General features: G+C 39.1%; 1 protein-coding gene across 3 annotated transcripts in view; it reads left to right on the top strand.

Moving 5' to 3' along the window:
* Window positions 1-15,783, top strand: part of srgap2 (SLIT-ROBO Rho GTPase activating protein 2) — a 225,109-nt gene that overhangs the window by 118,433 nt on the left and 90,893 nt on the right. For all 3 annotated transcript variants that reach the window (XM_061922604.1, XM_061922603.1, XM_061922605.1), the window contains exon 2: window positions 7-199. In XM_061922604.1, coding sequence (XP_061778588.1) covers window positions 7-199 — 193 coding nt within the window. The remainder of the gene's footprint in view (window positions 1-6; window positions 200-15,783) is intronic.

Below are 15,783 nucleotides of genomic sequence, written 5' to 3'. Positions count from 1 at the left end.
CCGCAGAGATCCGTACCCAGCTGGTGGAGCAGCTCAAGTGTCTGGACCAGCAGTGTGAGCTCAGGGTGCAGCTGCTGCAGGACCTGCAGGACTTCTTCCGGAAGAAGGCGGAGATCGAGGTGGACTACAGCCGCAATATGGAGAAGCTGGCCGAGCGCTTCCTCACCAAGACGCGCAGCACCAAGGACCACCTGATGAAGTAAGACGCACACTGGCGCTGAAGGGACGCGTTCATCCCGGGTCGGCTTTTGACTTCTTAGGACTAAAATAGCAAATGGAAGGTGTTGGATTTTTTTGTGTGCAACGATTCGATTTGGAATCGATTATCAAATCAAAACGATTCATCATCAATACTTTTTAACAACACTGGGTGCCAGTTCTTGGTGGTTCTTGTGGACCAGCTCTATACTCTATGCAGGGTCCTTGAGGGTGCATGGTAGTTTGCCCAAACTGTCTACATGTGCTTTGTGGACTTGGAGAAGGCATTCGACCGTGTCCCTCGGGAAGTCTTGTGGGGAGTACTCAGAGAGTATGGGGTATCGGACTGTCTTATTGTGGCGGTCCGCTCCCTGTACGATCAGTGTCAGAGCTTGGTCCGCATTTCCAGCAGTAAGTCGGACACGTTTTTACGGAGGGTTGGACTCCGCCAAGGCTGCCCTTTTTCACCGATTCTGTTCATAACTTTTAGGGACAGAATTTTTAGGCGCAGTCAAGGCGTTTAGGGGAACCGGTTTGGTGGCTGCAGGATTAGGTCTCAAATGATGTGGTCCATCTGGCCAGGATCTTCAGCTCTCACTGGATCGGTTCGCAGCCGAGTGTGAAGCGACTGGGATGAGAACCAGCACTTCCAAGTCCATGGTTCTCGCCCGGAAAAGGGTGGAATGCCATCGCTGAGTTGGGGAGGAGACCCTGTCCCAAGTGGAGGAGTTCAAGTACCTAGGAGTCTTGTTCACGAGTGAGGGAAGAGTGGATCGTGAGATCGACAGGCGGATCGGTGTGGCGTCTTCAGTAATGCGGACTCTGTATTGATCCATTGTGGTGAAGAAGGACCTGAGCCGGAAGGCAAAGCTCTCAATTTACCGGTCGATCCACGTTCCCATCCTCACCTATGGTCATGAGCTTTGGGTTATGACAGAAAGGACAAGATCATGGGTACAAGCGGCCGAAATGAGTTTCCTCCGCCAGGTGGCGAGGCTCTCCCTTAGAGATAGGGTGAGAAGCTCTGTAATCCGGGGGGAGCTCAAAGTAAAGCCGCTGCTTCTCCACATCGAGAGGAGCCAGCTGAGGTGGTTCGGGCATCTGGTCAGGATGCCACCCGAAAGCCTCTCTAGGGAGGTGTTTCGGGCACGTCCGACCGGTAGGAGGCCACGGGGAAGACCCAGGACACGTTGGGAAGACTATGTCTCCCGACTGGCCTGGGAACGCCCCCAGGAAGAGTTGGACGAAGTGGCCGGGGAGAGGAAAGCCTGGGCTTCCCTGCTTAGGTTGCTGTCCCGCGACCCAAACTTGGATATGCGGAAGAAGATGGATGGATGGATGGATGGATGGATGGATGGATGGATGGGTGCCAGTTCTATGATGAACTACATTCCTCCATAGAATAAACAGCTCTAACAGATTTCTGTATTACGTCAACAAAAACTGGCTTTGTTTGAACAAATTCTACCCAAACATTTAATAAAGTGGCGGGACAGGACACATTTTGGGGATGTGAAACATTTAAAGGAGCCATATCAGTGGCTTAGTGGTTAAAGTGTCCGACCTGAGCTCAGTAGGTCGTGAGTTCAAACCCCGACCGGCCGAGTCATACCGAAGATTATAAAAATGGGACCCGTTACCTCCCTGCTTGGCACTCGGGTTCAAGGGTTGGAATTGGGGGTTAAGTCATAAATGATTCCCGAGCGCCGCCTATGTTGCTGCCCACTGCTCACCTCACCTCCCAGGGCGTGATCAAGGGTGATGGGTCGAATGCAGAGAGTAATTTCACCACACCTAGTGTGTGTGTGACAATCATTGGTACTTTAACTTTAACATATATGGTAATGTGGCCAGTTTTGGTATTGCAATCCGGGTCAAAATTCTGTAGTCCTCTCCCTGACTGAGGTTGCCAGATACACAGCAGAATCCAGGTCTGGACTGGGCTACTCCAAAGAACTTCCACTGCCTCCGACTTCGGGTTGAGGAGCTGGGACTATAATAGCTGAATAGACAAGCGTTTTGTCAATAACAAATCCCTAACCAACCCATTTTACACAGAAATGAGGCTATTTTCAGGTCGAAGTACATCAAGATTGTTGTCAGTACTATCAGAAAACAAAGACTAAAACCAACTATAACCAACACTAGCAATAGTTATGCTGGTGGAAATAAGTAGAGCATGCTTAGCAGCCTGATGTATGTCCTAAACCAGGGGTGCCTACACTTTTTCTGCAGGCGAGCTACTTTTCAATTGACCAACTCGAGGGGATCTACCTCATTTATATATATCATTTACATTTATTTATTTATGAAAGAGACATTTTTGTAAACAAGTTAAATGTGTTTAATGATAATACAAGCATGTGTAACACATATAGATGTCTTTCTTTCACGAAAACAGGAATATAAGTTGGTGTATTACCTGATTCTGATGACTTGCATTGAGTGGAATCAGACAGTAATGATGATAACGCCCACATTTTCAAATGGAGGAGAAAAAAAGTTGTCCTTTCTGTACAATACCACATGAAAGTGGTTGTTTTTTGTCATCTAATTCATCCAGCTTCCATACACTTTACAAGAAAAACATTGGCGGCAAATTCCGTAGCTTGCTTGATTGACATTCACGGCACCCGAGGGTCTTGTGAGATGACGCTGGCTGCTGCCAGTTCATTATTATGAAAAAATGACAGAGAGGAAGGCGAGAAACACTTTTTATTTCAACAGACTTTCGCGCCGTCCCTCAGAAAGCGATCCCTCAGAAAGCTGGCGTGCACATCACTTGTGCACGCCAGCTTTCCGAGACTCTTATTTTGTTAGCGCAGGCAGCATGAAGCAGGGCTTTTATTGTGAAGATAGGTAATGTGCAGTCGGCCTTTAGAGTTTTGACGGAAGGTACGGCACGAGAGTCTGTTGAAATAAAAAGTGTTTCTTGCCTTCCTCTCGGTCATATTTTCATAATAATGATCTTGCAGCAGCCAGCGTCATCTCACAAGACCCTCCGGTACCGTGAATGTCATTTAAGTGACGTCTTGGTGAAGACTGATGATCACTAATTTTTAGGTCTATTTTTTTTTAAAAGCCTGGCTCGAGATCGACTGACACACCCCCCGCGGTCGACTGGTAGCTCGCGATCGACGTAATGGGCACCCCTGTCCTAAACTAACCATTTTACCAAGCTATGCCTATAGGCCGTACTTGCCAACCTTCCCGATTTTCCCGGGACACTCCCGAAATTCAGTGCCCCTCCTGAAAATCTCCTGGGTTAACCTTTCTCCTGATTTCCACCCCATCAATATTGGGGGCGTGCCTTAAATCGGGAGAATGGTTGCCCCGGTAGATTTTTTTGAGGGCCACTGAAATTCGTGAGTCTCCCGGGAAAATTTGGAAGGTTGGCTAGTATGCTTAGGTCTGACATGTTTAGTAACTTTACCAGTGGCAGTAGCCAGATGAAGGTGGGGGTGCGTAACTGCCAACATGAATGTGACACACTCACGGGACTTTTTCTAATTGGTCAAAAGCTGGAGGGCGGGGCATGGAAATGAAAACAAGATTTTGGGGCTGTAAATCTAAATTTGAAATGAGCATATCCCGGCTGAACTACGGTTACCAGTTATAGACGTGTTGGAAAAGAACATGATTTATTAATGCCTTTTGACATATCAGGGCTATTTAATAATAACTTGATACACAATTATCACATATGGCTCCTTTAAAGCCAGATTTGAAAAAAGACTGGTGCTTACTAGTTGTTGTTGCCATAGTAACGGACACCCACAACAACACTCTGGAGCTAATTGCACCGATGTATCACATACTTTATGCTTTCTTGTCAGTATTTCAATCATTTAGGATAACGTTTTCTACATTTTTGTCTTATTTTTCTAGAAAAATAAAGGACCAAAAGGCAACAAACTTGCTCCCAAACGTGAAATCGCAACTTTCCTGTAATATCAAGATTATGGGAATTTAAAAAAATGTCATTTATCACCCTTGACCCACTTCCTGTTCTTAGGTCACATGGCAGCTTCCCTTCTCTCTTCCCTATTCTATTTTCTTTCACTCTGCATTGTTTCTCTCACTAAACTTTAAAATGTTCATCTTTTCCGATGTATAAATGTTGTTTCTCCAGGCCTTTTTCCAACAAAAGTTCAGGAAGCTTTAGTTCCAGTAATTAAGAAGGCACTGGCAACCTAATAAGACCTGATATGTCCAAAAGAGATGATGCATTATTATTTGCTCATAGATGCCACCTAGTGGTTGTTTGAGCACACCGCCGCTTCAGTCACGTGCAGGATTCTCACAGGAATGAAGCAAAAATACAACCCTACTTCCGTTATGGATGAGTGTTACACTGTATTTCCACACAACATTAGGTCATATTGCAGTGTTTCCTCCAGAAAATGTGTTAGTTAAGGTGGTGACTATCCAGGGGGCGGGTACCGGGGTGGGTGGGTGTAAGGATCGGTGTAACTCGGCCTGTCGCCATCACGTCTCCACCTTGTTGCTGCTTGTTGTTTTATTATGCAAAGGTTATATTTTTATCGATATGTGATAGCAGGGACCCTGCCATTCAAAACTAGGCTGCTACATTACTAATGATTAATGTAACTATAGCTGAAAAAAATAGTACAATAGCAATAGGAGGGTCTATTCATCCCTGAACACCATGGAGTTAATGTATGATGCAGCTACATTATTATATCAACTATCAGAGACAGAAACTCTTCATTTAACATAATGTCATTTTTTACTGCTTCAACACAAAAAAAGGTAAAGTGAAATAACTTAGTTGTTAACTGTAGGTCAATAGTGCTTGTCTTTCTGTCAGAAGGAGAGGGCTTTGCTGTCCGCAAAATGGGCTAACGTTACGCTAAAAGCTAATTAGCCTTCACCTCAAGGACTGCGAGCGAGCTGAGCTGCCGTTTTAATGTTTCTAGGACGTCAACGAGCTCATAGTGATGTTACTAGTAGTTGACTGGGAGGAGTTTATTATAATTTGGGGAGAGTCCGCTGCATTATGCCCACCTGCTAAACACCTTTCTGCTAACCCGCACCGTCTCTCTCTGGGTTTGATGAATTCACTTATGGATCTGGACGTCGGCGGAGTGAAGTGAGTTTTATTTATATAGCGCTTTTCTCTAGTGACTCAAAGCACTTAACATAGTGAAACCCAATATCTAGGTAAACTAGTGTGGTTGGCACTGTCAACAGGCGGGTAAAGTGTCTTGCCCAAGGACACAACGGCAGTGACAAGGGTGGCGGAAGTGGGGATCGAACCCGGAACCCTCAAGTTGCTGGCACGGCTACTCTATCAAAGACCCCAATAAAATATATCTGAGCATGTCAGAGGTTGACAATGTAAGTCGATCCTTTACTGTCTTGTAAAACTGCACGTTAAGATTCCGTGGAGTGGCGGATATTTCTCCAGCTGGGCGCCAGGTTAGAATTCCTGCTATTTTCCAGCTAAGAGTGTGTTTTGTATACGTGTCCCGAGTCCGCTGGACCTCGGACTTGCGACTACAGGGTTTCAACGCCCTGAGGCTGGTGAGTCACATGGAGAAATCGCCACAATCCGCCTGCCGTCGCACTGACGACACTGCAAAAAGTCCATGTTCTAAAACAAGGGGGGGAAAAAAGAAAAAAAATTGGGGGTATTTTATTTCCATCCATTTTCTACCGCTTATTACCTTTGGGGTCGCGGGGGGCGCTGATGCCTAACTCAGCTACAATCGGGCGGAAGATGGGGTACACCCTGGACAAGTCGCCATCACATCGCAGGGCGGGTATTTTATTGGAACTAAGCAAAATTATCTGCCAAAAGAACAAAAAAATTTGGCTTGTCGAGACTTTCCAAAACAAATCAAAATTAGTTAACCTCAATGAACCCAAAAATACCTTAAAACCACCTTAATACCAGGACAAAACTACGAACAATGGGAGACCGGGCTTTCTGCTCCGCCACTCCCAGTCCGTGGAATGCTCTCCCTGACCACCTAAGGGCACAACAGACTGTGGATGCTTTTTAGAAAAGGCTTAAAAACATTTCTTTTTTTAAAAAAGCCTTTTCTTTTTTTTGATATTTGCATAGTAGTTCTAGCTATTAGGCTGTTCAAGTTTGAATTTTTTGGTATTTATTTTTATTATCATTTATTTTATTTATTTATTTAATACACTTCGAGGTTGTTTATAATAATAATATATTATTAATATTATTATTATTATTAAAATAAGTATACTCTCACCAATAACAAGTGCACTTTTCTTGTTAGAAACAAAAAAACGAGACCTTTTTGCTCAATATGTTGAAAAATATTCGGAAATTAAGTAAATGCTAACGCCATTATCTTGACATAATGCTTTAAGTAAGAAATTATTACTTTAACCTCTAAAGGCTTTAGTGGCCACATGCGTGTACAACACCTTTTAGCTCTTAATTCCAAAATTGTGTACACTACTGAATTGGGGTCTTATGGCCACTTATGTGGACACTTACACTGCCATCTGGTGTGTCAGAAGAGTATAACATACAATGGAATTTCGAAAAAAAAAAGTGTAAAAATACAAATTTGCATGTCACTACACATGAAGTACACGTTCGTGTACTTATGGACTAAGTAAATTATACAAAAAGATGATTTTTATTTTTTATTCTAATTAGGGTCCAATAAGCCCAAATAGCAAAGAGAAATAAATTTAAAAAAAGCATGTAAACAAACAGCTTGGGACATAAGAGGTTAAAAAAGTAGTTTTATATTTGTGAGTGTTAATGACACGGCTTTGCAACAGTTGATATTCTAGTTTCAAGCATGTTTTACTCAATACAGGTCATAAAATCTCAGCTAATGGCTGTAATATCTTCCTGAGATCATTTAGGACCAAAACCCGTAAAATAAGTAAAACACTCTAACATAAAATCTGCTTAGTGAGAAGAATTATAAGCAAATATAACCCGAGATATTTAATATTATTTAGATTTCAGTTTTTGCTGTGTATTAGCCTCCGTGTTGGTAGGCCACGCCCCTTATGTAACCCACGGCAACAGTCGGGGAGATATTTTTTGATGCATATCAACGGTCGGTACGGTGGGGTCCAAGGCTTTGTAGTCTGGCCCCCACCTCGTCGCCACATCTGGTACCAGGAGCGGGCCCCTTCGTTCTGCAGAGGACTCCTTTGGAGTTCTTGATCCTATTTCACGCTTTAAATCAGCTTTGGAGGATTTTTTTTTTCCATTTTTTTCCCCAAGTATTTTCTATAAACTGATGTGGAACTAGTCCTGGTATGTGTCTGGCCCGTGTTTGGCTTCTGTCAAGATTCCAAAAAACTTTATTGTCAGACGTACTACTGACTGAATCACGCGGTCAACATGCAACCATCCAACCGATATCGATACCGATCACTTGGATCAACTGTGCATTTATCCTTGTAGTCACCTTTTTTTGACAGTTTACCGACATTCCAAAAGCGCAACGAGACACACAACTTGTGGCAGTAATAACAATATCAAACAAACGGAAGCAGTCTGCTACTAAAGCTTCTTTAGCGCAGAAAATATGACCAAAGTGGTGAAACTATGTTTTCATTTGCACTTTGACTTTTTTATACTTGGGAAACGTAAACGTATACATATTTATGTATTTATTTTAGCACAGCGTAATCATATCTAATTGTATTTTTCATCAGTTTTAAAGACTCCCTTTCGTTTGCAGTATATTTGATTAGTGCCGCATTTTCCAGGCTATAAGCCCCGCCTTTTTTTCCCCATGCTGTGAATCCTGCGGCTTATAAAAAGGTGCGGTTAATATATGGGTTTTTTTTCTTTGATAATGGCTAAATAAGCAAGGAAATGCAATTATTTACTAGATTGATCATCTCCAAAAAACTGTCGACAAAGTGTTGACAAAGTACAAGGAAGAAGAATCTTTATAAACATCTCTAATTTTAAATCCAGGAGGACCAACAAAAGTGCAACGAGACATACACTTGTTACACAACTTGTGGAAGTAATGACAATATCAAACAAACGGAAGAAGTCTGGCACTAAAGTCATATAAGAAGTTTCTTTAGCGCAGAAAATATGACTAAAGTGGTGAAACTATATTTTCATTTGCACTTTAACTTTTTTTATTTAGGAAACATATACATATATATGTATATTTGTTTTAGCACAGCGTAATAATATCTAAATGTATTTTTCATCAGTTTTTAAGACTCCTTTCATTTGCAGTATATTTGCTTTGTGTCCCATTTTCCAGACTACAAGCCCTGCCTTTTTTTCCCCACGCTGTGAACCCTGCGGCTTATAGAAATGTGGAGCTAATCTATGGGTTTTTTTCTTTGCTAATGGCTAACTAAGCATATAAATCAAACTATTTACTAGATTGATCATCTTTAAGAAACTGTGTTTACAATTTAACAAGGAAAAAGAATCCTGATAACATCTCAAACCTTATTAAATCAAGGCGGACCAACAAAATTACAACGAGACATACACTTGTTACACAACTTGTGGTAGTAATGACAATATCAAACAAACGGAAGAAGTCTGGCACTAAAGTCATATAAGAAGTTTCTTTAGCGCAGAAAATATGACTAAAGTGGTGAAACTGTATTTTCATTAGCACTTTAACTTTGTTTATTTAGGAAACGTAAACATATCCATATATATGTATATTTGTTTTAGCACAGCGTAATAATATCTAAATGTATTTTTCATCAGTTTTTAAGACTCCTTTCATTTGCAGTATATTTGATTAGTGCAGCATTTTCCAGACTACAAGCCCCGACTTTTTTTCCCCACGCTGTGAACCCTGCGGCTTATAGAAATGTGCAGCTAATCTATGGGTTTTTTCTTCGCTAATGGCTAACTAAGCAAATAAATCAAACAATTTACTAGATTGATCATCTTTAAGAAACTGTGTTTACAATTTAAGAAGGAAGAAGAATCCTGATAAACATATCAAACCTTATTAAATCAAGGAGGACCAACAAAATACAACGAGACATACACTTGTTCAGAACTTGTGGCAGTAATGACAATATCAAACAAACGGAAGAAGTCTGGCACTAAAGTCATATAAGAAGTTTCTTTAGCGCAGAAAATATGACTAAAGTGGTGAAACTATATTTTCATTTGCACTTTAACTGTTTTTATTTAGGAAACGTAAACATATCCATATATATGTATATTTGTTTTAGCACAGCGTAATAATATCTAAATGTATTTTTCATCAGTTTTTAAGACTCCTTTTGTTTGCAGTATATTTGATTAGTGCAGCATTTTCCAGACTACAAGCCCCGCCTTTTTTCCCCCACGCTGTGAACCCTGCGGCTTATAGAAATGTGCAGCTAATCTATGGGTTTTTTCTTCGCTAATGGCTAACTAAGCAAATAAATCAAACAATTTACTAGATTGATCATCTTTAAGAAAGTGTGTTTACAATTTACCAAGGAAGAAAAATCCTGATAAACATCTCGAATCTTATTAAATCTAGGAGGACCAACAAAAGCACAACGAGACATAAACTTGTTACACAACTTGTGGCAGTAATGACAATATCAAACAAACGGAAGAAGTCTGGCACTAAAGTCATATAAGAAGTTTCTTTAGCGCAGAAAATAGGACTAAAGTGGTGAAACTATATTTTCATTTGCACTTTAACTTTGTTTATTTAGGAAACGGGAACATATACATATATATGTGTATTTGTTTTAGCACAGCGTAATCATATCTAAATGTATTTTTCATCAGTTTTTAAGACTCCTTTCTTTTGCAGTATATTTGATTAGTGCCACATTTTCCAGACTATAAGTTGTTGGTCTACTGATTTAATAGGAGTACATTGTTTGATTTCTTGGCTTAATCCGTTCCATAAATTAGCCATTAGCGAATAAAAACCCATGGATTAGCCGCACATTTGTATAAACCGCAGGTTTCACAGCATGGGGAAAAAAAGGAGGGGTTTATAACCTGGAAAATGCGGTACTATACAAAGTAAACTGCAAGAGAAAGAAGTCTTAAAGAGTGATGAAAAATACATTTAGATATGATTACGCGTTGCTAAAATAAATATACACATATATGTTTATGTTTACGTTTCCTAAATAAACAAAGTTAAATTGCAAATGAAAATATAGTTTCACCACTTTAGTCATATTTTCTGCGCTAAAGAAACTCGACTATTTTTATGACTTTTGCGCCAGACTTCTTCCATTTGTTTGACATTGTCATTACTTCCGCAAGTTGCGTAACAAGTGTATCTCTCGTTGCGCTTTTTGTTGGTCCTCCTAGATTTAATAAGATTCAAGATGTTTATCAGAATTCTTCTTCCTTGTACTTTGTCAACAGTTTCTTAAAGATGATCAATCTAGTACATTGTTTGATTTATTTGCTCAGTTAGCCATTAGTGAAGAAAAACCCATTGTTTAGGCGCACCTTTGTATAAGCCGCGGGGTTCACAGCGTGGGGAAAAAAAGTAGGGGTTTATAGTCTGAAAAATGCGATAGTAATCAAATATAGTGCAAGAGAACGGAGTCTTAAAAAGTGATGAAACATACATTTAGATATGATTACACAGTGCTAAAATAAATATACTAATATATGTTTATGTTTCCTAAATAAACAAACTTAAAGTGCAAATGAAAATATAGTTTCACCACTTTAGTCATATTTTCTGCGCTAAAGAAACTCAATTATTTTTAGGACTTTTGCGCCAGACTTCTCCCATTTCTTTAAAATTGTCATTACTGCCGCAAGTTGTGTAACAAGTGTATCTCTCGTTGCGCTTTTTGTTGGACCTCCTAGATTTAATAAGATTTAAGATGTTTATCAGGATTCTTCTTCCTTGTACTTTGTCAACACTTTGTCAACAGTTTCTTAAAGATGATCGATCTAGTACATTGTTAGATTTTTTTGCTCAGTTAGCCATTAGCGAAGAAAAACCCATTGTTTAGGCGCACCTTTGTATAACCCGCGGGGTTCACAGCGTGGGGAAAAAAAGTAGGGGTTTATAGTCTGAAAAATGCGGTAGTAATCAAATATACTGCAAGAGAACGGTGTCTTAAAAAGTGATGAAACATACATTTAAATATGATTACACAGTGCTAAAATAAATGTACTAATATATGTTTATGTTTCCTACATAAACAAAGTTAAAGTGCAAATGAAAACATAGTTTCACCACTGTAGTCATATTTTCTGCGCTAAAGAACCTTCCCAATGACTTTATTTCCAGACTTCTTCTGTTTGTTTGATATTGTCGTGACTCTTGCTTTCTTTTGTTAATGTTCCTTGTCGCTATGGCACTGAGCGTACAAGCCAGACCCTTGTTTATTGATTCGTGTCCCCACCTGCTGCCGCCACTAATCACTCCCCCTTTATACTGTGTTTTGTATGAACATTTCTAATCACCGTTATAATTACTATTGGAGTATTTCTTTATTTCTTATACTGAAATTTTTCAACCAAGTTTTATTTAAAAAACCAAACATAAATAAGATCCAGAATGTGACTCTTATGTCTACTAAAATACTACCTCGATGACGAGGTGGGTTACTGTTTTGGATCCGGGCCAACTTGGCATGCGTGGTCCCTTCATGGAGACGTTCTCTTACCCAGCCTCCGACTGTCCTCCCCATAAACTTTCCTGGGATAGGATGAGGTCATTCTTCTGGGGAAACCAGCTTTCGAAACACTCAGCCAGGAAATGAGCAGAGACACGACTTGCTGCGTTTCCTTCCTAATCTCACAATCACTATAATATTTTAATGAAAACTATTATGTATATTTTTACTGGCTGACTGCGTAAGTTCCCCGCCAGCTTGCCCCAAATTGTTTCCATCTTATTAGGAAACGTCTCATTGATTGCATTGGCCTTACTCCTGGATTTTGGGGGCCTGGAAATGATGTTTTTTTTGTACATCCTGAAAGATGATACCAGCAATTTATTGGATGCAAACACCAGGCAGCAGAAGCAGAACATACTTAGACAATTGTGTCGGTCCATTTAGAGCAGTTAAGTGATTATTTTCTTGTCAGGTTTAATTACACTTCTTCCAAATACCGTATTTTCCGGGCTGTAGAGTGCAGCAGGCTTTAAGCCGCTCCCACCGAATTTAGAAAAAAAAACAAAATAATCACATATATTAGCTACCAAGAATTCATTAACGTGGACCGCAACTTAAACAAGTTGAAAAACTTATTCGAGTATTAGCACAATTGTACGGAATATGTACTGCACTGTGCAATCTACTCATAAAAGTTTCAATCAATCAATCATTCAATCAAAGCTGAATCGGACCATAACTCACAGATCTATACCCATTTGAAACATTTTGTAAGTTTTTATTTACATTAACAATTACCTGAATTGTTTACAAACAGTTAAAGTTTCAATGATTGTCACACACACAGTAAGCAGTGTCTGTGACGGGGCAGTAAAACGGCTGATCTAGCAAAACAGAAGTCGTCCACTAGCTAGCTCTCTCACTGGTGTCACGAAATACGGACCGTGGGCGACACCTTCAAATTAGCCGTCGAGACGTCATTCGTTTAATAACAAATCTTGCCCGAGAGGAGATTGCCATCATTTTAAAAGTCTAACAATAGTGATGCAGGTATTTGGTTGCCATCTAGTGGACTACATTATTTTTTTATTAAATTGTAAACTGAATGGGACCATGCGCAGCATTGATTTTTTTTTACCCATGCAAACAACCTTCCCTAGTCATGGTAAAAATATCAAAAAATCCAACCAACGCAAAATGTCAACAGACATGGTCACTGAAACTTTTTTGGATGTTTATAAAAAATGTCCATCCATCATAAAAATCTGAATTACACCCATTACAAAGCATGATGGGGAAAAATGTAAAAGACTCTCCACACTTATCCATGTTTGGCGGGTTTTAGCTGCTTGATATTTCTGGTTAATTACAAAATTTTAAGGAGGTCGTCACGGAAGTAAACAAGGTAGGAGTCAAACCATCTCATACTTTTATTATCCAATTATATTATTTGTATATCCATTATATTATTATAATATGTACACATATATATATATGTATAGGCTCTCTCTCTATGTATATGTATATATGTGTGTGTTTATACACACACTCATATATATACACATTTATATATAAATGTACATATTTATGCATATATATATGTGTATATATGTATATATATCTGTATATATGTATATATATGTGTGTGTGTATATGTTTATAAACATGTGTATATATATAAATGTATACATGTGAGTGTATATATACATATATATAAAATATGTATATATATATATATAATATATATGTATATATAACATGTATGTATATAATATGTATATATGTGTTTATATGTATGTATGTATATAATATGTATATATACAATATGTATATGTGTATATATATGTGTGTGTATATATGTATATATGTGTGTATATATACATGTATATATAATATGTATGTATATATACATATATATAAAATATGTGTATAATATATATGTATGTATGTATGCATATATGTATATATAATATTATATATAATATGTATGAAATATATATATGTATATATATATGTATGTATATGATATTGAGTATATATAAATATATATACACATATATTTATACACACACACACATTATATATATATATATATATATATATATATATATATATATATAAACGATTCACGGGCGCGACCACCGCTGCTGCTCACTGCTCCCCCCCACCTCCCAGATGGTGATCAAGGGTGATAAGTTAAATGCAGAGAATAATTTTGCCACACCTTAGTGTGTGTGTGTGACAGTCATTGGTACTTTAACTTTAAGCGTGGCACTAAAACTGTCGGTAGAATCACTCAGGAGTCAGGACTCTCTGTACACAGCTGCAGCTTTGTTGCCATGGAAACATGTCTACTTATGTGACAAAATATCATACACGCCTGTCTAAAAAGTATTTCTCGAATACAAAACCTTATGGCCATCGGCGAAAAAAAATAGCCGCACCATTTTATAAGCCGCAGAGGTCAAAGCGTAGGGGGGGAAAAATATTGGTTTATAATCGTGAAATACAATATGTACCATCCTGTCGTAAATGCTCTCATAGGGCGGCACTAAAACTGTCGGTAGACTCACTCTGGAGTCAGGACTCTCTGTACACAGCTGCAGCTTTGTTGCCGTGGAAACTTGTCTATTTATGTGGTGAAATATCATGGTGTAGCCTTTTTAAAAAGATTTGACTGCTCATTCCGCACTCTGGTGACAAACTGTGGTTGTGTGAGCTTCCCCCGACCGATTTGGATCAGACCCTTGGTATTATTCCAAAACAAAAACATAAACGACTTCCAGGCAGCGTTGCCAAAATTACATCTCTTTGAGCAGTCTGTTTATAATAATATTAATAATTTTGGAAAAAGGCACTTTACATTAAGTAAAACTCAAAGTGCTACAGTGTATTAAAACAAATAAAATTAAAATAAAAGGATAATAAAAATAAATAAAAATAAAAACTAAGACAGCCTAATAGCTAGAACTATTTTGCATATATATAAAAAAAAGGCTTTTAAAAAAAGTTTTAAAGCCTGTTTTAAAAGCATCCACAGTCTGTGGTGCCCTCAGGTGGTCAGGGATAGCAATCCAAAGACTGGAGACCGTCCCGAGCAGAGACAGGTCAGCAACGCAGAGATATCCCCAACCGATGCACAGATGAGCGGTCCACCACGGGTCCCAACTTTGGACAGCCGGCGCTTCATCTGTGGCCACCAAAGTACATTGTTTGATTTCTTTGCTCAATCCATTCCATAAATTAGGCATTCGCGAGGAGAAACGTATAGATTAGCAGCACCTTTGTATAAGCCGCAGGGTTCACAGCGTGGGGGGAAAAAAGGAGGGGCTTATAGTCTGGAAAATGCGATATTAATAAAATATACTGCAAGAGAAAGGAGTCCTAAAAACTGATGACAAAGACATTTACATACGATTATGTGGCGATAAAATAAATAAATATACATATATATGTTTATGTTTACGTTTCTTGAATCAACTAAAAAGTTAAGGTGCAAATGAAAATCAAGTTTCACCACTTTAGTTATATTTTTTGCGCGAAACAAACTTCTCTATGACTTTAGCACCAGACTTCTTCTGCTTGTTTGACACTGTCATTACTGCCACAAGTGGTGAAAAAGGGTATTACAACTGACAACTACTACCGCCCGTATGGACCACAACTGAGAAGCAGGACTTTTTTGGAGGCCCCCCTTGGGCGGAGCTTGTAGGCCAACAATGGGCCCCCGGCCCTATGGTTAAGAAAACACCAAGACAACGCCGTAACAGCCTTGCAGGAGCTCAGCAGGGGAAAAATTACACAAAAAGAGTCACTTTTTTTATCTGAAAAATGTCTTACATTATGATAATGCTTTGTCAAAGATGTTTTTTAATTTAATCTGTGATATTTGTACCAAATTTGATGTTTTCTGGCAGATTGAAATAATGTGTAAATATTTTTATAACATGTTCTGATTGTTTGCAACGACATAATTGTAGAAGTTGCCCTCTAGCGGGTTCTTCAGACCGCCCCACAGAG

Source organism: Nerophis ophidion, linkage group LG16 (assembly GCF_033978795.1).
Source record: "Nerophis ophidion isolate RoL-2023_Sa linkage group LG16, RoL_Noph_v1.0, whole genome shotgun sequence".
NCBI classification, from domain to species: domain Eukaryota; kingdom Metazoa; phylum Chordata; class Actinopteri; order Syngnathiformes; family Syngnathidae; genus Nerophis; species Nerophis ophidion.
The sequence above is the reverse complement of the archived record's forward strand: the minus strand, read 5'-3'. Positions and strand labels throughout refer to the sequence as shown.